This window comes from Ictidomys tridecemlineatus, chromosome 6, assembly GCF_052094955.1.
Source record: "Ictidomys tridecemlineatus isolate mIctTri1 chromosome 6, mIctTri1.hap1, whole genome shotgun sequence".
Classification (NCBI taxonomy): Eukaryota; Metazoa; Chordata; class Mammalia; order Rodentia; family Sciuridae; genus Ictidomys; species Ictidomys tridecemlineatus.
Window position 1 is genome coordinate 58759648 of NC_135482.1, and position 23973 is coordinate 58783620.

At 33.4% G+C, this 23973-nt stretch overlaps 1 protein-coding gene, 1 long non-coding RNA gene and 1 other non-coding gene across 3 annotated transcripts in view; 2 read left to right on the forward strand and 1 right to left on the reverse strand.

Annotated features, from left to right (window-relative positions):
• Positions 1 to 9023, forward strand: part of LOC144378354 (uncharacterized) — a 60887-nt gene extending 51864 nt beyond the window's left edge. Inside the window, exon 3 of the long non-coding RNA XR_013440032.1 lies at positions 8582 to 9023. This is a non-coding gene — a long non-coding RNA (uncharacterized LOC144378354). The remainder of the gene's footprint in view (positions 1 to 8581) is intronic.
• A 2997-nt stretch (positions 9024 to 12020) lies between these two features.
• LOC120888732 (U6 spliceosomal RNA) lies at positions 12021 to 12125 on the forward strand. The gene has a single exon (XR_005732425.1). It is a non-coding gene; the product is annotated as a U6 spliceosomal RNA (small nuclear RNA).
• A 6172-nt stretch (positions 12126 to 18297) lies between these two features.
• On the reverse strand, positions 18298 to 19233 carry LOC144365056 (olfactory receptor 6C76-like). The gene has a single exon (XM_078015838.1). It carries the CDS (start codon positions 19231 to 19233, stop codon positions 18298 to 18300), a length of 936 nt encoding a protein of 311 aa, XP_077871964.1.
• Positions 19234 to 23973: the final 4740 nt, after the last annotated feature.

The following is a 23973-nucleotide window of genomic DNA, read 5'->3' on the forward strand; positions in this document are numbered from 1 at the left end:
ATGCTATGTTTGGAAAAGATAAATGAATATGATCTCAATTTTTAAAATATTTATTGAGATTTGTCTTGTATCCTATAATATGATCTATTTTGAAAATTATTCCATGGTTTTAGAAGAACATGCATTCTTCATTTGTTGGATGGAAGGTCTGTAGATGTCAACAGACAATTAATTCTGTTGTTTCTTTGTTGATTTTCTGCCTGAACAATTCTGTGCATTATTGAAAGTGCAGTGTACATGTCCGATACTATTATTGGTTTGGAGTTGATTTCTCCCTTTCATCTATTAATATTTACTTTGTTTATTTGTGTGCTCAAATATTGGAAGCATATATAACTATTATTTCCTTTTGCAGAATTGACCCTTTATAACTATTTAATTACTTCCTTGTATCATTTTTTTAAATTTATTTTTTATTCCCCTTTTTTAGTCTTGGTGATGCTGGGGATTAACTTCAGGGCCTCACACTTTCTAGGAAAGCACTTTAGCACTACCTACACCTCTGGCCATATAGATTTTTATTTAAGGTATGGTTTCATGATGTAACTGTGGATACTCCAGCTTTATTTTAGATTATATTTTCATGGAACATCTTATTACATACCCTTACTTCTAGTCTCTGTGAGTCTTAGAGGTCAATTGTAGTTCTTGTCAGAAATGTATAGTTGGTTCTTTTCTTTTTCATTTAAATACTTCACATCTTTTATTAGAGAATTTAACTTGCTTACATTTAAATAAATTATCAATAGGGAAAGACTTTTCTCCTCATTATTTTTTTTGAATTTATATATGACAGCAGAATGCATTACAATTCCTAATACACATATAGAGCACAATTTTTTATACAGAGTATATTCAAAGCAATTCGTGTCTTCATACCTGTACTTTGGATAATAATGATCATCACATTCCACCATCATTAATAACCCCATGCCTCCTCCTTTCCCCTCCAACCCCTCTGTCCTATCTAGATTTTACCTATTTGCCTATACCTCCTATGCTCCCACTCCTTATCCCATTATGAATCAGCCTCTTGTATCAAAGAATACATCCAGCATTTGTGGGGGTTTTTTTGTGGGGGGGATTGGCTTATTTCACTTAGCATTATCTTCTCTATCCATTTACCTGCAAGTAACATGATTTTATTCTCTTTTATTGCTGAGTATTATTCCATTGTGAATATATGCCACTTTTTCTTATCCATTCATCTATTGAAGGATGTCTAGGTTGGTTCCACAGTTTAGCTATTGTAAATTGTGCTGCTAGGAATATTGATATGGCTGTGTCCTGTGGTATGCTGTTTCTAAGTCCTTTGGGTATAGTCTGAGGAGAGGGATAGCTGGGTCAAATGGCAATTTTATTCCCAATTTTCCAATTAATCTCCATATTGCTTTCCATATTTACTGCACCAATTTTCAGTCCCACCAGTAGTGTGTGAGGGTACCTTTTTCTCAAAATCCTCGACAACACTTTCTTTTTTTATATGCATAATAGTTGCCATTCTGACTGGTGAGAGATGATACCTTAGAGTGGTTTTGATTTGCATTTCTCTAATTGCTAGAAATGATGAACATTTTTTCATATATTTGTTGATTGATTGAATATCCTCTTCTGAGAATTGTCTCTTCAGGTCCTTGTCCCATTTATTGATTGGGTTACTTGGATTTTTGCTGTTTAGTTTTTTGGGTTCTTTATTTACCCTACAGATTAGTACTCTGATATGTGAGGGGGAAAGATTTGCTTCCAATATGTAGGCACTCTATTCACCTCACAAATTGTTTCTTTTGCTGAGAAGAAATTTTTTAGTTTGAGTCCATCCATTTATTGATTCTTGGTTTTAATTCTTGTGCTGTAAGGAGTCCTATTAAGGAAGTTGGGGCCTAATCCCACATGATGGAGATTAGGGCCTACTTTTTCTTCTACTAGACACAGGGTCTCTGGTTGTATTCCTAAGTCCTTGATCTATTTTGAGTTGAGTTTTGTGAATGGTGAGAGGGGTTTAATTTCATTTTGTTGCATACGGATTTCCAGTTTTCCCAGCATCATTTGTTGAAGAGGCTATCTTTTCTCTAATTAATGTTCTTCGCACCTTTGTCTAATATAAGATAACTGTAGTTTTGTGGGTTGGTCTCTGTATCCTCTATTCTATACTGTTTGTCTACCAGTCTGTTTTGGTGCCATTACCATGCTGTTTTTGTTATTATTGCTCAGTAGTATAGATTAAAGTCTAGTATAGTGATGCCATCTGCTTCACTCTTCCTGATAAGAATTGCTTTAGCTCTTCTGAGTCACTTATTTTTCCAGATGAAGTTTATAATTGCTTTTTCTATTTCTATGAGGAATGCCATTGGAATTTTGATCGGAATTGCATTAAATCTGTATAGTGCGTTTGGAAGTATGGTCATTTTGATAATATTAATTCTGCCTATCCAAAACAAGGTAGATCTTTCCATCTTTAAAGGTCTTCTTTAATTTCTTTATTTAAGGTCCTGTAATTTGTATTGTATAGATCTTTTTCACCTCTTTTTTTAAGTTCATTCCCAAGTATTTTCTTTTTATAGGCTATTGAAAATCTTTTTTCCCTACTTTCCCTTTCTGAGGATTTATCACTGATATACAGAAATGCCTTTGATTTATGGGTGTTGATTTTATATCCTGCTACTTTGATGAATTCATTTACTAGTTCTAGGAGTTTTCTGGTGTAACTTTTAGGTTCTTCCAGGTATAGAATCATATCATCAGCAAATAATGCCAATTTGAGTTCTTCTTTTCCTATATGTATCCCTTTAATTTCTTTCATCTGTCTATTTGCTCTGACCAGTGTGTTTTAAGAACTATGTTAAATAGAAGTGGTGAAAGAGAGAACCCCTGTCTTGTTCCAGTGTTTAGAGGGAATGCCTTCAATTTTTCTCCATTTAAAATGATGTTTGGCCTGGGGTTTAGCATAGATAGCCTTTATGATGTTGAGATATGTTCCTGTGATCCCTACTTTTTATAGTGTTTTGAACAAAAAGGGGTACTGTATTTTGCCAAATGCTTTTTCTGCATCTATTGAGATGATCACATATATGACTTTTATCTTTGAGTCAATTGATGTGATGAATTACATTTATTGATTTCTGTATGTTGAACCAATCTTGAATCCCTGGGATGAATCCCACCTGACCATGAGGCATGATCTTTTTGATATGTTTTTGTATTTGATTTGCCAGAATGTTACTGAGAATTTTTGTATCTATGTTCATTAGAGATGTTGGTCTTAAGTTTTCTTTCTTTCTTTTTTTTTTCTTTTTTGATATGTCTATGACTGGTTTTGGCATCAGAGTGATATTGGCCTCATAGAATGAGTTTAGAAGTGCTGCTTCTTTTTCTATTTCCTGAAATAAATTGGAGAGTATTGCTATTCATTCTTTTTTAAAAGGTCTTGTAGAACTCAGCTGTGTAACTGTACGGTCCTGGGCTTTTCTTGGTTGGTAGACTTTTGATGGTGTCTGCTATTTCATTACTTTAAATCAATTTGTTTAAATTGTGTATATTAACCTGATTCAAATTGGGCAAATTATATGACTGTAGAAATTTGTCAATGCCTTTGATATCTTCTATTTTATTGAAGTACATGTTTTCAAAATAATTTTTAATTATCTTCTGTATTTCTGTAGTGTCTGTTGTGATATTTTGTTTTTCATCATATATGCTAGTGATCTGAGTTTTCTCTCTCCTTCTCTTCATTAGGATGGCTAATGGTCTTTCAATTTTATTTATCATTTCAGAGAAGCAACTTTTGTTTTGTCAATTTTTTCAATTGTTTCTTTTGTTTCAATTTCATTGATTTCCACTCTGCTTTTAATTATTTCTTGTCTTCTGCTTCTTTTACTGTTGATTTGTTCTTCTTTTCATAGGGCTTTGAGATGTAGTGTTAAGTCATTTATTTGTTTACTTTTTCTTCTTTTAAGGAATGAACTTCATATAGGGAACTTTCCTCTTACTACTGCTTTCATCATGTCCCAGAGATTTTGATATGTTGTATCTGTGTTCTCATTCACCTCTAAAATATTTTAACATCCTTCTTGATGTCTTCTGTAACCCTTTGTTAATTCAGTAGCATATTATTTAGTCTCCAGGTGTTGGAGTGGATTTTATTTCTTATTTTATGATTGATTTCTAATATCATTCCATTATGATCTGATAGAATGCAGGACAGTATCTCTACTTTTTTGTATTTGCTAAGAGTTGCTTTGTGACATAGGATATGGTCTATTTTAGAGAAGGATCTCTGTGTTGCCGAGAAGAGAGTATATTCTCTCATTGAAGAATGAAATATTCTCTATGAGTCAGTTAAGTCTAAATTATTGATTATATTATTGAGTTCTATCTTTTCTTTGGTCACCATTTGTTTGGAAGATTTATTTAGTAATGAAAGAGGTGTGTTAAAGTCACCCAAATTTATTGTGCTGTGGTCTATTTGACTCTTGAACTTGAGAACAGTTTGTTTAATGAACATAGCTGCTCATTGTTTGGGGCATATATATTTATAATTGCTAAGTCTTGTTGGTATATGGTTCCCTTGAGCAGTTTGTAGTGTCCTTTTTTATCTTTTTTGATTGACTTTAGTTTGAAGTCTACTTTATTTGATATGAAGAAGGAAATTCCTGCTTTCTTCCACAGTCCATGTGATTGGTATGATTTTTCCCAACACTTCACCTTCAGTCTATAAATGTCTTTTTCTATGAGATGAGTCTCTTGGATGCAGCATATTGTTGAGTCTTTTTTTTAAAAAATCCAGTTTTCTAGTCTGTGTCTTTTGATTGGTGAGTTTAGGCCATTAATATTCATGGTTATTTTTGAGAAATAATATGTAGTCCCAACCATTTTTGTTTATTTTTGGTATTTAACATGACTTGGTTTCTCCTATGATAAGATTTTCCTTTCGTGTAATACCTCCCTCTCCTGATTTTCATCATTGTGTTTCATTTCCTCTTCTTGAATATTTTGCTGAGGATGTTCTGTAGTGCAGGCTTTCTAGTTGTAAATTATTTTAACATTATTTTTATCATGGAAGGTTTTTATTTCATCATCAAATTTAAAGCTTAGTTTTACTGAATATAAGATCCTTGGTTGGCATCCATTTTCTTTCAGAGCTTGGCATATGTTGTTCTATGATCTCCTGGCTTTGAGGGTCTGGGTTGAAAAATCTGCAGAGATTCAATGTAGTTTCCCCCTATATGTGATCTGATTACTCTCTCTTGCAGCATTTAAGATTCTATCCTTATTCTGAATGCTAGACATTTTCACTATGTTTGTCTGTAGATCTGTTGTAATTTTGTACATTTGGTGTCCTCTAAGCCTCTTGTATTTGGTTTTCCAATTCATTTTTCATGCTTGGGAAATTTTCTGATATTATGAGATTGTGCATTGCTTTGATTTGAAACTCTATGCCTTTCTCTATCCCAATAACTCTTATATTTGGTCTTTTGATGCTGTCCCATAATTCTTGGATTTTCTGTTCATGGTGTCTAACTATCTTCACTTTGTGATCAACTATATTTTACAGATTATATGGTTTGTCTTCACTTTCTGACATTTTTCCTTATAAGTTAACTAGTCTGCTTGTTATGCTTTCTATTGAGTTTTTTGTTTTATTTATTTTTCATTTCAAGGATTTCCATTTTTTTTTTCCAGAATCTCTCTGTCTCTCTTGAAGTAATCTTTTGCTGCCAATATTTGCTCTCTTATCTCATTGTTGAAGTGATCAATCTTTGTTTGTATTTGCAAATTTAGGTCATTCTTTAATTCACAGATCATTTTATTTATGAACCTTCTGAGCTCCTTCTCTGACAATTCATCAACTTTGCTGTTCATAAGTTCTGTTATTATAGTGTCCTGGTTTGTTTGGGGGCACTTTCCTCCCTTGTTTTTTCATGTTGTCTATGTGTCTTCCTTTTTTTGCTTTGTGGGTCTGACATTACAGTTTATTCCCTATATTCTTATAGTACTCATGCAGATTGTCTGTACCTCACCTTGATGTTGGGCTTCCAGACCATGCCAGTGTCCCTCAGTGAATGCTACTGCATCCTGGGTCTGGGTCCTGCTTAAGTTGGAGTGGGTGGATTTGGGCTGCTGGGATTGACCTACTGCAGTAGTCTGCTGGTGGGAAAGAGTGGTCCTGCACCTTGGCTAGGCTCTGGTGAGTGTCTTCCCCAGCAGGGGAGGGGTGAACTGGGTCTACTGAGATCTTGGATCCTGGGTGGGCTGGTATGGGCACTCTGGCCAGGATCTCAGCTCCCACGGTAGTTCATTGGTCAGAAGGGGTGGTCCTGCACTATAGACCAGGCTCTGGCAAGTGTCTGCCCCACCTGGGAAGGGGTGTACCAGGCCTGCTGTGTGCCTTGACCCTGTAGAGGTCTCAATATGCAAATACTTACTAGAGCCATTTTGTAACTTCTTTTCTGGTTTTAGTGTAGTTCCTTCCTATCCTTTCCACTTTTCTTACAGTCTCCTTTTCTGATTAAGTGATTTACTTCATTTGTGACAGTGTTTTGATTTCTTGCTTATTATTTTTTGTTTACAGATTTTTTTTTTTTTTGTTTTTCCTCTGAGGGTACAAAGACATCTTTGAGTATAACAACTTATTTAAAAATGATTACAACGTAGCATGATTATAAAGCTAAGAAAAAAAGAAGCTATATCAATAAAAACAGTACATTTGTATTCCACTCCTCCTCATATTTTGAATTTTTAATATCTCACCTCACATCTTTCATGTAAACATATAATGTACTTATTTGGCTTCTTTTGTTCATCATCTTCATACACACTACTGTACAACATTAAGGCATTGTGAATTTGTCTGTATGATTACTCTCACTATTGAGTTTTAAATCTTTCCATTTTTCCTTCTTACTCTTCAATCACTTTCTTTCATTTTAAATAACTCCCTCTAGCATTTCTTGGCATTGAGTTCTGGTGGTGACTAATCCTCCCAGCATTTAGCTAAGCACACCTTTTCCTCTTTTTCATTTCAAGGAATAGCTTTGATTGGTACAAATCAAAATAATAATTTATGATAATTATAATGATAATTTATTTTCCCTTAACTGTTTTAAAAATCTCATGCCACTCTTTCCAACCCCTAATATTTCTGCTAAAAAGTCTGTTGTCATGTTAATTGAGACACACTTATGTGTTGTTTCTTTTCTCCTGCCACCTTAAGAATCTTCTTTTCTCTTTATCTTTCACATTTCATTACTTCATTTAAGTGTATCTTGAAATAGACTTGGTCAAGCTAAGTCTGTCTGGTGATCATTAAGTTTCCTATATATGGATATTTGTCCCTTATTGGTTTGTGTATTCCCTTATTGCTTTTATCTCTTCTAATAAGCTATCAACTGATTCTTTTAAATTCATCCATGAGGGCTGGGGCTGGGGCTCAGTGATAGAGCGCTCACCCAGCACATGTGAGGCACTGAGTTCAATTCTCAGCACCACATAAAAATATATGAAATAAGGTATTGTGATTTCCTGTTGTTGGTATAGGAGCAAAATTCTATGAGTTGGACCTATGTCCCCCTGTAGCCATTCTTATATAGGTCTTGTCATCGCTTTGGGATTTTTGTTTCCTAAATTTTTTTGTGTTGAAGTATTGCTGAAGTTTGAATTTGGTTATGTTGTGCATCAAGGTTCAATGTCTCTTTACTGGGTTGAAGTGTACCTCAGTAACAGAGTGTCCATAATGTGAGCTTATCATCGAACTGAATTCTCAGTCCCTTATAAAAAGGGGAAATAAACTATAATAACAATAGCAGTGAACAATATACAGCATTACAGCAAATACTACTCGTATGTCATGACCTTTATTACACTAATAACTACAAAAACAGGAATGGCAGGGTCAGAAATTAACACCAGGTCGAACAACAAAGAGTTGTGAACAAGATAGTGCATTAATATAAACATCAGTTGTCAACAACATCCACAATACTAATAACAAAAAAAAGAAAGGTGGGTAAATAATTATATAAACTAAATAGTTTAAACAGTGAAAACACAGTTAGGAGAAAAGAAAATAGGGAAAGAAGGCAAAGAAAATTTAGAATATTGTTAATGTAAAATGAGAAACAGCAGGAGAGGGAAGATACTGAAGGCCATAGAGTAAAGAAAAAATAATAATAAAAATACATTTATATATAATACACACAGAGAGAGAAAGTGAGGAGACAGAAACAGAAAGAAAGAACAAGACATTTTAACTATTGAAGAGAAAAGGAAAGAAAGTATGACAAACCAAACCATACAACAGTTAAATGCAAAGCAAAAGAGAAAACTCATCAGCTATCAGGGAACAAAAAAACAAAAGGATACTAAAAACAAAAAAGAAAGATGAAACTAAAAAAGGAACAAACATGTATGTATTTGCGTATGCATGAACTAATCTGCAAACGCAATAGGAATGAACAAAAATTCTTAATGAAAAATGAAAGAATTATGTACACTGAGGTGGCCAAAAGTATGGACAAGGAGAGATATTTGTTATATATGCCTTACTGCTCTTATTTCCATTTTTATTGGATTGTGTGCCCTTTAGAGATGACAAGACCAGCAAATTACTTAACATTTCCTCCTTTGGTGTCCTGGGATCAAAGACTGGAGTGGATTGGAATCAAAGTTGGTTGAAATGGCTCTCAGCTTCTCTGCTCACCATTAAAGAATGGGAAGTATGAACAATTGAAAACTTTTTCTAGAAAGAGTAGATCAATGCATTCCCAAAGTAGAGTTCTAAATGGGAACTTCCTATGGCTGGGGTCAAGCTCTGATCGCAACTTTGGGAATTTGTTGGGAGGTACCTACTTTGGAGAGATATTTAACACATCCCTGAGGCCAAAGAGATGCAATTATCTGATGGGCACCTGAATCTCGGGACACCACCCCCACCAAGAAATCTATTTTTTGGCAGGATGACCAACTGCCTTGGATGTAGTGTGTATAGCTGGTATTGTTATTAAAAGAGAATATTACAACTTATAACTCTGAGCCACTTGTAAGTACAGAAGAATAAATTCTCCAACTAATATTTCTTTTGGCATGGCTATGCTCTGAATTCTGAAACTTCTACATGTAAAAGCAAAAGTGAATGTCAACTCATATAAAATTTCTTATACATTTTTGGTGCTCTTATTCTGCATAAAGAATATCACTAGACACATTCAATAAGAAGTAGCAACACAGCTGCCCCTCAAGTAAAGCTCATATCAGAATGTGTTAGGGAGGGAAAGGATTAATCTATATCCAATTACTTAAAAACCTCAGTTTTGATAATTCTCTCTCATGTTTTTGGTTACTTAGTTAATATACAGAATGGAGTTTTTTTTAAATAAATAGTAATAAAATGAGTAATAATTACAACTACTTGGCTTTATTGTGCTTGAAGAAGTTGAAACAAGTCATCAAAAGAAGTAGCAACTTTGAAAAGTTAATGACCATAAAACATAAGTTCAATGTCTTATTGGAAAACATTGTTGAGCTGCAAGTCAACAATTTTAAAAATAATTCTTGATCTACAGTTACAGAAAAAAAGATCAAATAAAAATGCTATATTTGGGGGAAATTCAGTAAAATCCTTCTTCTCTTGCATTATATTAAATTGACCCTATTAGCTCTTCTTTGACTAAAGTTGACTTAAGTTGACAAAACTTTCTTGGGCAAAAGCACCTCATAAGGGCCATCTCATATATCATGGAAGCCAGCCTGAAATATACCTTCCCAGGGTCAGGAATTTGTTGGAAAAGCCTTTAGAATAACATAGGCTTTTACTTGTGGCAGTTGTGTGAGCTTCATGAAAGCAGTAGTTGAAGATTAAGGCAGAGTGGTAAACAGCCTGACTTAGCATTGAAGGAGTCCCCTTTCTTTGAGTCAGGTCATAAGACCAGAAGATTTCTACTTATTTTTTCTTTATTTTTTAGGGGGCTAGAACACTACAGATGTTTAAAAAAAATTCTAACGTGTCACTGTCTGAGTACAGAGATAAAAAAAAATTAAAAAAATAGAGACCATTGTGATTGCACCTGATAATGGAAGGAGTCTTATAAAAAATAGTAAAGTCTCTAAATCAGTATGACTGCAGTCCTCAACAAACAATAGCAGGAAAACTCAGCAAGAAAAAAAGGATTTAATTTCCAGAATAACCAAATTAAAATATTAAAAATGTCCAGTTTTTAAAAAATAACATTAACAGCTTACCAAAAAATTAAAAAAGTATGGCCTAGTCAATGGGGTTTGGAAATGGGGAAGACACAAGAAAAATTGTCAAGAAAAGATCCTCAGAACATGCAGAGAATGGACATATTCGATAGGTACTTCATATCCAATGTATTCAAAGAGCTGAATGTAACTGTGGACAAATAAAGGAAGTGGTAAAATGAAAAATAAATAAATGAAAATAAATAAATAATGTATTTAACATTTCCTCCTTTGGTGTACTGGCATCAAAGACTGGAGTGGCCTGAAATCAAAGTTGGTTGAAATGGCTCTCAACTTCCCTGCTCACCAATAAAAGGTAGGGTAGAATGGGAAGTATGAACTATTAAAAACTATTAAAAACCAAAAAAATAAATAAATGAAAAATATCAACATAGTGACAAATTACAACAGCAAATCAAATAGAAATTTCAACTTGCAAAGTATAGAGCTAACAAAAATCTTGCAAAGGAATTCAAAAGCAGCTTTGAGTGCCTATGAGAAAGGGAAAATCTTGAATGTAGGTAGGAAAATTGATATTATGTACTTAGAGGATACAGAAATAAAAAAGAACAGAGAAAAAGTTACTGAGCCTATAGGACTTGCAGTGTATACATTTTGGGAAGCCCAGAAGGATGAAAGAAAAGAGCAAAGAGACTATTTGGAGAAATAACTTGTTAAAATTCCCCAATTTGAGGAAGGACATGGATTTACATATGTTAGAGATTCAATAAACTCCAGTTAGGAAAATCTCAAAAAACTACAAAGAATAGGTTAAAATCCAATGTCTAGAGCCACCCAATTTCTGGTTCTCAATACAGCAGTACTTATAAATGATTGTATTTTCTTACAATTTTACTCAGGAAAGGTTTACATTGATTTTCAATTATTTCCAATTTTTTACTTTTAGAACAACCATCTTCAGGTAAGTTTTGAATAATATTTTATAATTTTGCTTTATTTACCTTCAGTATCTACCATTACCCTCTATGTATCTATGTATCCATATTAATTATGTATGATCGTATAAAGTTAACATTTATCCTATAATTTAACATTTACATGTGTTTTAGTCAGCTTTTCACCACTGTGACTCAAATGACCCAACCAGAACAATTGTAGAGGAATAAAATGTTATTTAAGAGCTTATGGTTTCAGAGGTCTTAGTCCACAGAAGGCCAGTTCCATTTCTGAGAGCTCAAAGTGAGGTAGAATATTATGGTGTAAGAGTTTGGCAGAGGGAACCAACTCTCATGGTAATCAGTAAGCAGAGTGAGTGTCTCCACATGCCACATAAAAATATATACCCCAGAACCATGCCTCCAATTAGCCACTTTTTCCTGCCACACCCCACCTGCCTCCAATTACCACTCAATTAAGCATATCACTGATTAATTCAGTGATTAGATTAAGTCTATAGCTCAATTATTTCTCCTCCAAACCTTGCATTGTCTCACACAGGAGCTTTTGGGGGACATCTCACATCCAAACCATAATAACATGCTTTGTCCACATCTCTTATTTTCTCTTTTGCTTTTTTGCTTGAATTTTTTACAAAATGTCTTGTTTCATATCTTTGTGAGTTTTGTGCAACAATAGGAAATTCATAGACAAATTAATGATAGGTTTATAGTTTTGTACTAGTATAAGGTACAGTGGATTAAATTATCAACAGTCAATTTGCTGTTTTAAGAAAAACTCTGTTAAATTATAAGGTTGTTAGCTATAGGTCAAAAACCATTGAAAATGTTTATTGGGAAGACTATATTATTAAAGAAAGATGGGTGAATGTTCACTTTGGCAGCACATATATTAAATTTTCAAAAACACAGAGAAGTTTAATATAGCCCTTGTGAAAGGATGGCATATAAATTCATAAAGTGTTTCATACTTTTTAAAGAAATAAAATTGCAGGAAATGATCATTTTTATAAAAACACTAAATATCAATGATCTCAACTCTCCCATTAGAAGACAGGCGGTTAAAACTGGCCTCAATCATATATTGTTCATAAGACAGCCACAGGTTGAAATTGAAAGGGTAAAAAAAGATATGCCATGAAAAGAGAATCAAAGTAAGCTAGAGTAACTACTCTCTTGTCCAAAAAAGCAGACATCAAGCCAAAATTAATCAGAAGAGTCAAGGTCACTTTACATTGGTAAAGGGAACTATCCAATGATGGCATATAACAATTTTAAAAACTTATGCCCCAAACATAGTTACATAAATAAAATACTACTTAAAGACTCAGATATACTCTAATACAATAATACTAGATGATTTTTTCATATACCTCTCTCTCTAACACATAGATTATTCAGACAAAAACTAATGACACTATAGACATTAAAAATGATATAAACAAAATGAATCTAACAGGCTTCTATATACTATTTTATCCCTCAAAAACTGAATTTATTTTTTTCTCAGCTGTACATGGAATCTTCACAAAAATAGAACATATTTAGGGGCACAAATCAAGTCTTATAAAATACAAAAAAATTAGAGATAATTCCTTGTATTCAACCTATCATAATAGGATGAATTTTAAATTGATAAAACAATAATAAACAAATCATTTTGCCATGTGGAGACTGAATAATACCCTTTAGATGAGGAATGGGTCATGTGAGAAATTTAAAAATACCAATTCTAAAACCCATAGACAACAGGAAATCATTAAATCAGAGATCAAATTAATGGAATTTAGAATAAAAAAAATTCAAAAGACCAATGCAACAAAAAGTTAATTCTTTGAAAAGATAAACAAGAACAAACCTTAGTCAAACTAAGCAAAATAAAGAGAAGATCCCCCCCAAAAAACACTAAAGATTAAAAAAAAAAAAGGTACAGACATGACTGAAATCCAGAGGTATAAACAAGTATTTTGAGCTGAGCAAGGTAGCTCATTCTTTTAATCCCAGCAGCTATAGTAGCTGTGGCAGTAGGATTACACATCCAGAGCCAGCCTCAGCAATTTATCAAGGCCTTAAGCAACTCTGTGAGACACTGTTTCTAAACAAAATACAAAAAAGTCTGGGGATGTGGCTCAGTGGTTAAAGGTCCCTAAGTTCAATCCCTGTTACCAAAAAAAAAAAAAAAAAAAAGAAAGAAAAAGAAACTATTTGAAAATATATTTTCAAATAAATGAGAAAATCTTGAAGATATAGACAAATTTCTAGATACTATGGCCTACCCAAATTGAAACAAGAGAATACAGAAAACCTAAAAAGACCAGTATCAAGGAATAATATTAAAGCAAGACTAAAAAGACTTTCAACAAAGAAAAGCCTTGGATAAGATGAATTCTCAGCTAGATTTTACCAGATCTTAAAAGAAGAAATAAATGCTAATATATTCAAATTATTTTGTGAAACACAAAAAGAAAGAACACTCCCAAATTCATTCATAAAGTTAGTATCACTCTGAAGCCAAATAAAGATAAAGACACATTAAGAGAAAAAATTACAGAAAAATATCACTGATTAATGTAGACCCTGGAGTCCTTAGTAAAATATCAGAGGTTCACATTTAAAAATACATTAAAAAGACTGTAGACGATGTTCTAGTTGGTTTCATCCAAGAGATACAAGTTTGGAGATATATATATATATATACATACATACATATATACATATATACATACATACATATATGTATATATATATCAGTAAATATAATTCATATATATATATATATCAGTAAATATAATTCATATATATATCAGTAAATATAATTCATAACAGAAATAGAAATAAAATTGAAAACCACATGATCATCTAAATAGATACATAAAAAGATTTTGACACAACTTAGCATTGGTTTCCATTAGGGATTGTGATTCAGAGGTAGAATGCCTGCCTAGCATGCATGAGGCGCTGGGTTCGACCACATAAAAATAAAATAAAGGTATTGTGTCCACCTACAACTAAAAAAGAAATGTTTAATTAAAAAACACTGAAAAAGTTTGGATAGAAGATACTTACATCATCATCATAAAGCACATGTATGACAAACCTAAAGCAAACATCATAAAGAATGAGGAAAATCTGAAAGCATTTCCTCTAAAATCAAGAACAGCATGAAGGTGTCCAGTCTCACCAAACCTATAAAAATAGTTCTAGAAATTTTGGCCAGAGCAATCATTTAAGAAAAGGAAATTAAAGGGATACAAATAGGAAAGGAAAACATCAAATTATCTTTATTTGCAAATGATATGATTCTATACATATACAGAAAATTGACCAGGATTCTTCTAGGGCTGATAAAGTAGCAGCAAAGTAGCAGGACACAAGATCAGAATCCAAAAGTCAATAGCTTTCCTATACTTCACTAATCCAGTAATGAATCTGCTGAGAAACAAATCAGGAAAACAATTCCATTCTCAACACCCTAAACAAACAAACAAAAACAAATACCCAAACAAAATACTGAAAATAAATTTAACCAAAGAAGCAAAAGACCTGTGCAATGAAGACTGTGGATCACTGAGGAAAGAAACTGAAGAGGGCATTAGAAGATGGAAAAGCCCCCCCCCGTTCTTGGATAGGCATAAATAATGTTTTCAAATGGGCCATAGTACCAAAAGTAATGCAGAGATCTAATACAATTCCCATGAAAATACCAATGACATTTTTCATGGAACTTGAAAAACACAGTTCTAAAATTTATATGGAAGAATAAGTGACCTTGAAGAGCCAAAGTAATGCTGACCAGTAAGAACAAGGCTGGTGGCATCACAGTACTGAGTCTCAATTCTACTGAAGAGAAATAGTACCACCAACTGCATGGCACTGACATCAAAACAGACATGAAGACCAATGGAACAAAATAGAAACACAGAGACAATACTACACAGATACAGAGAAGCACCAAAAACATACATTGGAGGAAAGACAACATTTTAAAGAAATGGTGCTGGGAAAATTGGATATCTGTATTAGAAGAGTGAAACCTGATCCTGCTCTCTCACCCTGTTTAAAAGTCAACTCAAAATGGATCAAAGATATAAAAAGTAGAGGAAGAACTTTGCAGGTCTTAGAATAAAATGTATGATTAGCATGCCAACATATACATACAGACACTGACTTCCTTAATAAGGTCCCAGAGCTCAATAAATAAAACCAACAATTAATAAGTGGGATGAAATCAAATTTGAAAACTTCTGCACAGAAAAGTAAACAATTAAGAGTGTGAAAGGGTACCTATATAATGGGGGAGAATCAATGTCAGCTATTCTTCTGACAAAGGATTAATATCCAAAATATATGAAGAAAAAAAACTTAACAGAAAAAATACCCACTCAATAAATGCACAAATAAACTCAACAGACATTTCTAAAAAGAAAAAAAATGCAAATGGACAACAAATACATGAAGAAATGTTCGACATCATTAGCACCATGCAAATCAAAAGTACACTGAGATTTAATCTCGCTCTGGGTAGAATGGCAAGCTTCAATAACATAAATAATAATAAATGCTGAGGAGTATGTACACAATAAGGTACACTTATACACAGTTTGTGGCACTGCAAATTAATTCAGACTCTTTGGAGAGCAGTATGGAGATTCCTCAGAAGACTAGAAATAGACTCATTATACCACTTAGCTGTTCCAAACCTTGGCATTTATCCAAAATACCTAAAATAAGCATATTTTAGTGATAATTGCATTCCAATGTTTATAGCAGCACGGTTTATAATCATCAAGTGGTGGAAACAGCCCAGGTATCTTCCAAGACATAAATGGATAACGAAAATGTGATATGTATACACTGGGGTTCTACTCAGACATACAGAAGTCTGTAGTTATGTCATTTGCCGATAAATGGACAGAATTGAAATCATCATGCTATTATGTTAAATAAGCCAGACTCAAAGTCAAAAGTGTAATGATTTCTTTCATATGTGAGTGGAAGAGAGAAATAAAGGGTAAGAAAAATGGTGGGGGTGAGAACAGTTGAATGGAGAAAGTGAATTGAGAAGAAGGAAGGAGGGGTGGGGAAGAGGAGAAACTGTGTAATGAAATTGACCTAATTGTGCTGAGTACATGTATGAATATATCACAATGAATTCCAATTTTATGAATTACTATTTTTCACCAATTAAAAAGCAAAGACACTTGGAATCACATGCCTCTAATCCCATCGAATGGGAAAGCTGAGGCAGGAGGAGTGCAAGTTCAAAGTTAGCCTTAGCAATTTAGACCTTGTCTCAAAACAAAGAATAAAAAGGGCTGAGAATGTAGCTTAGTGATAAAGTTCTCCTGGGTTCACAATATGTATGAAAACAAACAATAAAACAAAAATAAAACCAATGTAACAATAAAAAAATAAAAATAGAAAAAAGACCACTACAGTAAAAAACGGGGAGTCAATATTAGGTACTAAAGTCAAGCAATGAAAAAAATTGTGTTACATGTGTTTATGAATATGTTATTCTGAACTCCACTATCATATACAAACATAATGTACTAATAAAACAAAAAATAATAAAATAAAAATAAAGCTATATAATGGAAAAATATAAAGACAGGTGGGAAATTGTAACAATGTGCATAATGAAAATCCTAGAGGTGTATGTCAAATGCAATTGTAATCAATAACCTAACATAGAATTTTTGTCCTTAATTTGGAAAAAGGAAGTAATGCCACCATGTCAAGATTTTAAAAATCTTGAGAGGAAGTTATTAAACAATGCCATGAATTTTAATATTAATTATACAAATGTAATTAAATTATATTTAAAATTAATTAAATAAGACATTGCTTCTCAGACTTAGTGACAATAAATCAAAAGGAAAAAGTGGATTAAATATAATTTAATTTGACTTTGTCAAACTGATGTTGAACTGCAAAATTTTCTCCTCATAGATTGGAATTTGATAAAAACATTCTGTGAAAATGAACTGGGTGTATAAAATTTGCAGTGAAGATGAAGGTATGTTTTATTATTATTATTTATAACTTGCATTTGTAAAATTTATGTCTGAACATTTTTTATTAGAAACTAGTTGTTAAAAAATTACCAGAACATTATTTTCCTCTTTCCAAATGCATTGAAGGAGCTAGACTTTACTGTTACAGGAGTGTGGATATTTTAAATAATCTTAACCCCCCTCCACATTCCTAAGTCTCCAAAGTCACCCCTATCTTTTAAAAGAGTAAAACCACACAAAACTTGGAAAATAATTTGGTATATGATGAGCATATCAGGTATTTTGAGAACAAGGTGAGAGAAAGGGCACATTTTACATATATATATATATATATATATATATATATATATATATATATATATATAGCCAAAAAAATAGACAAAGAGGGCATTGGATCCAGTGAAACTAAAGGCAAGACAGGATCTTTCCAAAGAAGTCTAAGATGAAGTCAAGGCTCAATGTTAGCAAACTAAATGGAAAAAAATTAGTGAAGAACCAATCATTATAAAAGTTTGTTAAAGAAGCTTAATGTTGAGATAGCAGGAGTCTTCCAGAAATACCAAGATAATCCTTTGATAATCTTGAAATGAAAGTCAAAAACATGAAGCAACATGCATTATAACAATGAAAGATGGAATGCATCATGAAGATATAATACCTATGTATTGAAACCCTAGAATGATATTTATGATACAAAAATAATAGAAGACAAGAGGAGAAATATAAAAGTGCACAAAGACACTAACTCACCAAAAAAAAAAACTTATTTAAACACTTACGCACTTGGAAAAATAATTTCCAAGGTTGCTTGAAATAACATTTATTTTGCTTTGACATGGTACTCTCAAAGAAAGTTCTTCAAGGACACTTAAATCAAAATTCTAGCACTAATACTAAATATCATTGTTCTCTCATTCTCATTTTTGTGACATTAACACATGCTGAGGATTTGCAGCACACATAAATGTAAAACAGTAGCTGTGCCAATGAAGATCAAAATGAGAAACCTGAGGAAAAAAACATTCTGGAAAAAGAAGTTGATTTTGGAAGACAATGGACAAATGGAAGAATACTAGTACTGCATTAGATATCAGGTTCTATTTATACTCATGCACCACATTTCTTTATCATTAAAATTTACTTGACCAGCATTTTTTCAGCAAGTTCTTAAAAGACTGTTTTACCTGCTGGTTCCTTAGGGAGTAAATAAAAGGATTTAACATTGGGGCAACAGAGGTATTGAGCACAGCTATGGCCTTAGTCAATGCTTCTCCTTCTTTGGCTGAAGTTTTGACATACATGAAAATGCAGCTTCCATAAGAAATGGAGACAACAATCATGTGTGAGGAGCAAGTGGAAAAGGCCCTTTTCCTTTGCTCAGCAGAGGGGATTCTCAGAATTGTCGTAATGATGAACACATAGGACAGAATCACTAATGTTAAGGTTGTAATGTTAGTGAATATTGCCAGGATAAATGCCAAGAGCTCTAGTAAGGACGTGTCTGTGCAGGAGATCAGGAGCAAAGGAGAGGAGTCACAGGTGAAGTGGTCAATGATGTTGGAGTCACAGAAATCCAGTTGTAGTCCCATGATCACAGGTGGAAAGATGATGAGGAAGCCGGCCAGCCAAGAACCAAGGACAAGCAGGGTGCAGATTCTGCTGTTCATTATTGTTGTGTAGTGCAGAGGCTTGCAGATAGCCACATAACGGTCATAGGACATGGCAGTCAAAAGGAAAAATTCTGTTGAGCCAAGCAATATGAAGAAAAACACCTGGGCCACACAAGAACTATAGGAAATGGTCTTATCCCCTGTTGTTATGCTGACCAGGTATCTAGGAATAGAAACTGTGGTGAATGAGATTTCTAGGAAAGCGAAATTCCTGAGGAAGAAATACATGGGTGTTTTTAGGTGTAAGTCTACCAGAGTGAGGGTGATAATTGTTAAGTTTCCAGTAATGCTCAGTATGTAGGTGAAAAGTAGAAAGAGAAAAATGAAAATATTGAGCTTTGGGTCATCTGTTAATCCCAGAAGAATGAACTCAGTTGCAGATGTATGGTTTTTCATTTCCTATTGTTCCTTTCTTCCAGGTCTAAAGATGAAAATAAAAACCAATTATTTAATAAGACAGACTTTTGATCACATTTTCTGAGTTAGAAAACATAAAAGGCCTCTAAAGAAACACTAAATTAATCATGAGGATATACTACCTTTGGGGACTGAGGTTGTAGCTCAGTGGTAGAGCACTGGGATGGATCATCAGCACCACAGAGAAATAAATAAACAAAGGCACTGTGTTCAACCACAACCAAATATATTCGAAAAAGAAGATGTACTAAATTTGGAAAATATACATAAAGCACAAGCAAATAATCTATGTCTGTTACCTGCAGTGTATATCTCTATTTATTTAATATCAAGTTAGTCTCTTCAAAGGTTCAATAAGTGCATCTGCGTAAGAAAATTATATTGTCAAATGTGCCCTACTTTCCTTTAAATATCTGACCATATGCATGTAAAAACTAAGAAGAAAATCTTAAAATATAAAATATTTGTTGTTAAAATACTGTTTCAATTAGCACATGTTCTGAATTTCTGAACGTGAAACCTTTTGAAGTGTGTTTCTTAATTTTCCATGATACTCAGTGTCATTCTTACTGGTATGGAGAATTAATAATTTCACATGAATCAGGACAACGAAAAGTATTATTTACATAATTCTAAAGAAGCAAACTCAGAATTTTACAATGTATTAAAATTTTTCCTTTTTGAATTCAATAATAATTTATCACTGTATAGATGAGTTTCTGGGGGCCAAAGTTAAGTGATGTAGGTTATACAATAATTAGAAAGGAAAAAGCATAAATGAAGCAAGCAATTTAAAAATGCACTTACATTGAGATAATCCCACATGGTAGTAGTTTAATGCTGAAACCCATATGCTAGGTTACTTTTCCTTGAGTGACAATGTTTGATGCTCTGCTTTCAGATCTTTATATTCACTTCGCAATCTGTGCCTGTCTCTGATTTTCTTGCATAATGACAAACTTATGTAGCATATGGATGGATTTGGGCTGATGATGCTTGCTATGTACAGTGAACCTGCTTGTAGGAATGCTCCACTAAAAACACATTGCTAACATCACAGAGGCCCTAATGGAATTGGGACATGGCCTCAAGTACTGGCAGAGGGTCCTATAACCAGACCTGAGCAAAGAATCCAAGAAGTTCTGCTGTTTATAGTCTGGGAAGAAGCTTGTGACCTCTTGAGAAATCTGGTATTCTGGGCGGTGGCAGAAGCTCTAAGGGCAGTCCCAAGTAATCAATTCATTGTTAAGTCTGAAATTGAGTACCTCAGGTAGCTTTTCAAAATTGTCATTGAGTAAAAGTGTTTCAACTTATTATTTACGAGTAGAAGTATGAGTTTGGAATTGGAGATGGCAGTAGAAAAATGGACAGTTTAGAACTGGTTACAGGGAAGGATTTCAGAGCCAGAGATCATGCTTTCATGGAATGTAGAAAAGCTATAAGAGAGGGAGAGGGGGGGGGGAGAGAGAGGGAGGGGGGAGGGAGGGAGAGAAGAAAGGAAAGAAGGAAGAAAGGAATATTGGAAGGTATAACGGGAGAGAGAGAGGAAGAAAAAGGGCAGGTGAGAAAGCAGGAAAGAAAATAATGGAATTCTTTACATGTTTTGGGGTAATACTTACAGATAAATAGACTTGATAAACGTGTATATTTTGTTTGTGAATCAACTGAAACTAATCAAGAGAAGGCTCATTTCATGAATAAGAATCAAGGAGCAATAACAATGGAAAAGAGGTAAGCTATTATGAATATGAATTAAAATTGTTGAGATGATTAATAGTAAAGGAATATCCAAGGTTGTATGATCCAAGACATACCTTGTGTCCCAAAATTTCTTTAAAAAGAACAAAGTCCTGACCCTAGGTGCTAGGAACCCTGAAATACATTTTACTTGGCCCTCAGTAAGTATGGTTTAAATAAAGATGGGCTGTATTTTTTATTGCTTTGCTCACCTTCCTTTTAGAAAACTTGGCTTTATAAATATTCTTTTTTAAGTAAACAAGCTAGTCTTATCTGCTTTTTCCCCTCCTGCAAACAGACACAGGGGATTCTTTTTGGAGAGGAGAATTAAACTGTCTCTGGAGAGCATGGTACTGATGACAGCACCCTAGAGAAAAGCTGAGTAATTTTAATTAGGCACTTTTAGAAATTGTGCTTTTTTCCTCAATATGAAATAACAAAAAAATGTACCATTCTAGCCCCAACAAGGAAGAAATGACAGTTTTGTGTTATCTTGGACTTCATATTGTTAATATTATTTTCTTTCAACCAGAAACAAACACTTGCCAAAGTAATATTTATTTATTATAAATAAGTAAAGATATTGTGATATAATACCACTTCATGGGAACATGTAAAAAAGCAGGAAATAGAAAGAGGAGAGGCCATAGAATATTTTTAGTTATGATTTCATTGCTCTGATCAAAACAATTAGAAAATAGGATATTTATTTTGGATGACTGTTTGATAGGTTCAGACCATGGATGGTCAATTCCATTGCAGTGGGTCTGAGCTGAGATTGAGCATCATGGCAGAAAGTGTGTGGGGGAGCTGATAAACTCATGACAAACAAAAAGACCAATAGGTCTGTCTGTCTGTCTATCTATCTATCTATCTATCTATCTATCTATCTATCATCTATCTATCTATCTATCATCCTCAGGCATTGAGGATAAATATAAACTCAAAAGTCATGCCTCCAGTGACCCACTTTCTCCAACCACACCCCTCCCACTTATATAGTAAGTACACAGTTAATACATTCAATTTAAGATGGCTTGGTTAGTTCACTATTCTCATAACCTCATCACTTTATCTCTGAATATTTCTGTAATTGATTCAGGAGCTTTAGAGGGACACTCCATATCCAAACCATAACATATTAACTGTGCTATTTATGTTCTTATTTTTTGATAGGAAGAATATTTATACATATTTCAGGAAAGATAAAGTCAGTACATAATCACATCAGCAAGTTACAATAAAAATTGAGAATACAATATAAACATAAAACTCATGAAATATATATATCTGAAAAAATTCCTCATATATCATTTACTTATTTTCTTTAAATTTTTTAATTATAGATGAACACAATATCTTTATTTATTTATTTTTATGTGGTACTGAGGATCAACCCCAGTGCCTCACACATGCAAGGCAGGTGCTCCAACCTCTTAGCCCCAGCCCCAGCCCTCATTTACTTCTATACTCCATGTTTGCATAAATAATGCAAAAATACTCTACTGACATATGTATCCAAAAGAACAAATAAAAATAAAAAATATATAGTTCCTTTCACATTATAAACCAAGTAAGCCTAGTTTATATCCTGATTTCGTTTTCCTATGTGTGTTTTTTCCATTGGACAATTTAGGGTCTGCTTCATCATTTCAGATGCTGAATTCTTTGAGTACAGTATGTATGATATATATGCTCAATTTGAATTGTTTTTGTCCTTAGAATTGTATTGAATCTATCCAGATGTGCTTTGGCAGATGAATCTATGAAAATGGGGGAGAAATACTGGTGACTTAGGTTGACTGTCTGATTTTCAGAGAATGGTCAATGAAGGACAGAATTTTTTTAACCAAAAAAAAAAAGTATCTTTCCCCTTTCTTGTGTTTTTTAATTGGATTCCCTTAGTTATACATAACACTAGGACTCACTATGGCATGCATGAAAGCATGGAATATAATTTGCTCTAATTCAATCCCCACTATATCCCCTTCCCCTCTTCTCACTCCCCCTGTTCCCTTTCCTCTACTGAGTTTTCTACCTTTACTTATAGTTTTTGCTTATAAATTATTGTCTTGTGGATATGCATAATGGTGAGATTCACTCTGGTACATTCCCCTACATTCATAAGAAAAATAGGTCAGTTTGTCCCACTGTTCTTCCCTTACCTGTTCTTCCTCTGTCTTCCTCAATTCCACCTTCTAATTGATTGATTTTTCTTCTATTGGGATGGAACCCCTCATTTTCTTTGCTTTTTCTTTTTCCCCTTATTTTGGACTGGTTTCTACATATCAGAGAAAACATTTGACCTTTGACTTTAGGGTCTGGCCTATTTCACTTAGCATGATTGTCTCTATTGAGCTTCCACTGATCAGCAAATGGCATCATTTCATTCTTTTTTATACCTGAGTAATACGCCAATGTATACGTACATTTTCATTACCCATTCATCTGTTGAAGAGCACTTAGGTTGGTTCCACAGCTTGTTATTGTTAATTGTGGTGCTATAAACATTGTTTTCCCTGCATTTTTACATAAGACTGATTTTTCATTATTTTTTAAATATAGAAAATTTTCTAAAGCATTATATAGGGGCTGAAAGGGGAAAAGAGAAAGACTGGGCAAATGAGAGAAAAAAAGAAAAAAAGTGGGAAAGGATAATACACACCAAGTTGAAAAGAAGAAAAATATAGATGGGGTGGGATTGATGCAGTAATATAATAGATAATAGTAGATAATGTTGGAGGGAGACTAGGAGTAAGAGGAGCAACAATAAACCAAGGGTGGGAAAGCATAGAAAAATTCTAATTAATGCTTTAAATGATTAGAAAAAATACATTGAAATGTGTTGAAGATACAATGTCAGCTATTATGGTAACAACTAACTCTCCAGACAGAGAGTAATATGTATTAATATGTATAATTAAGTTGAAGTGTTATTTATAGTAAACACTGAAAAGTGAAGAAAATTTTCATTGAAAATGG

Coding starts and splice junctions, on each gene's coding strand:
- LOC144365056 (XM_078015838.1), bottom strand. CDS start 19,233: ATGAAAAACCATACATCTGCAACTGAGTTCATTCTTCTGGGATTAACA.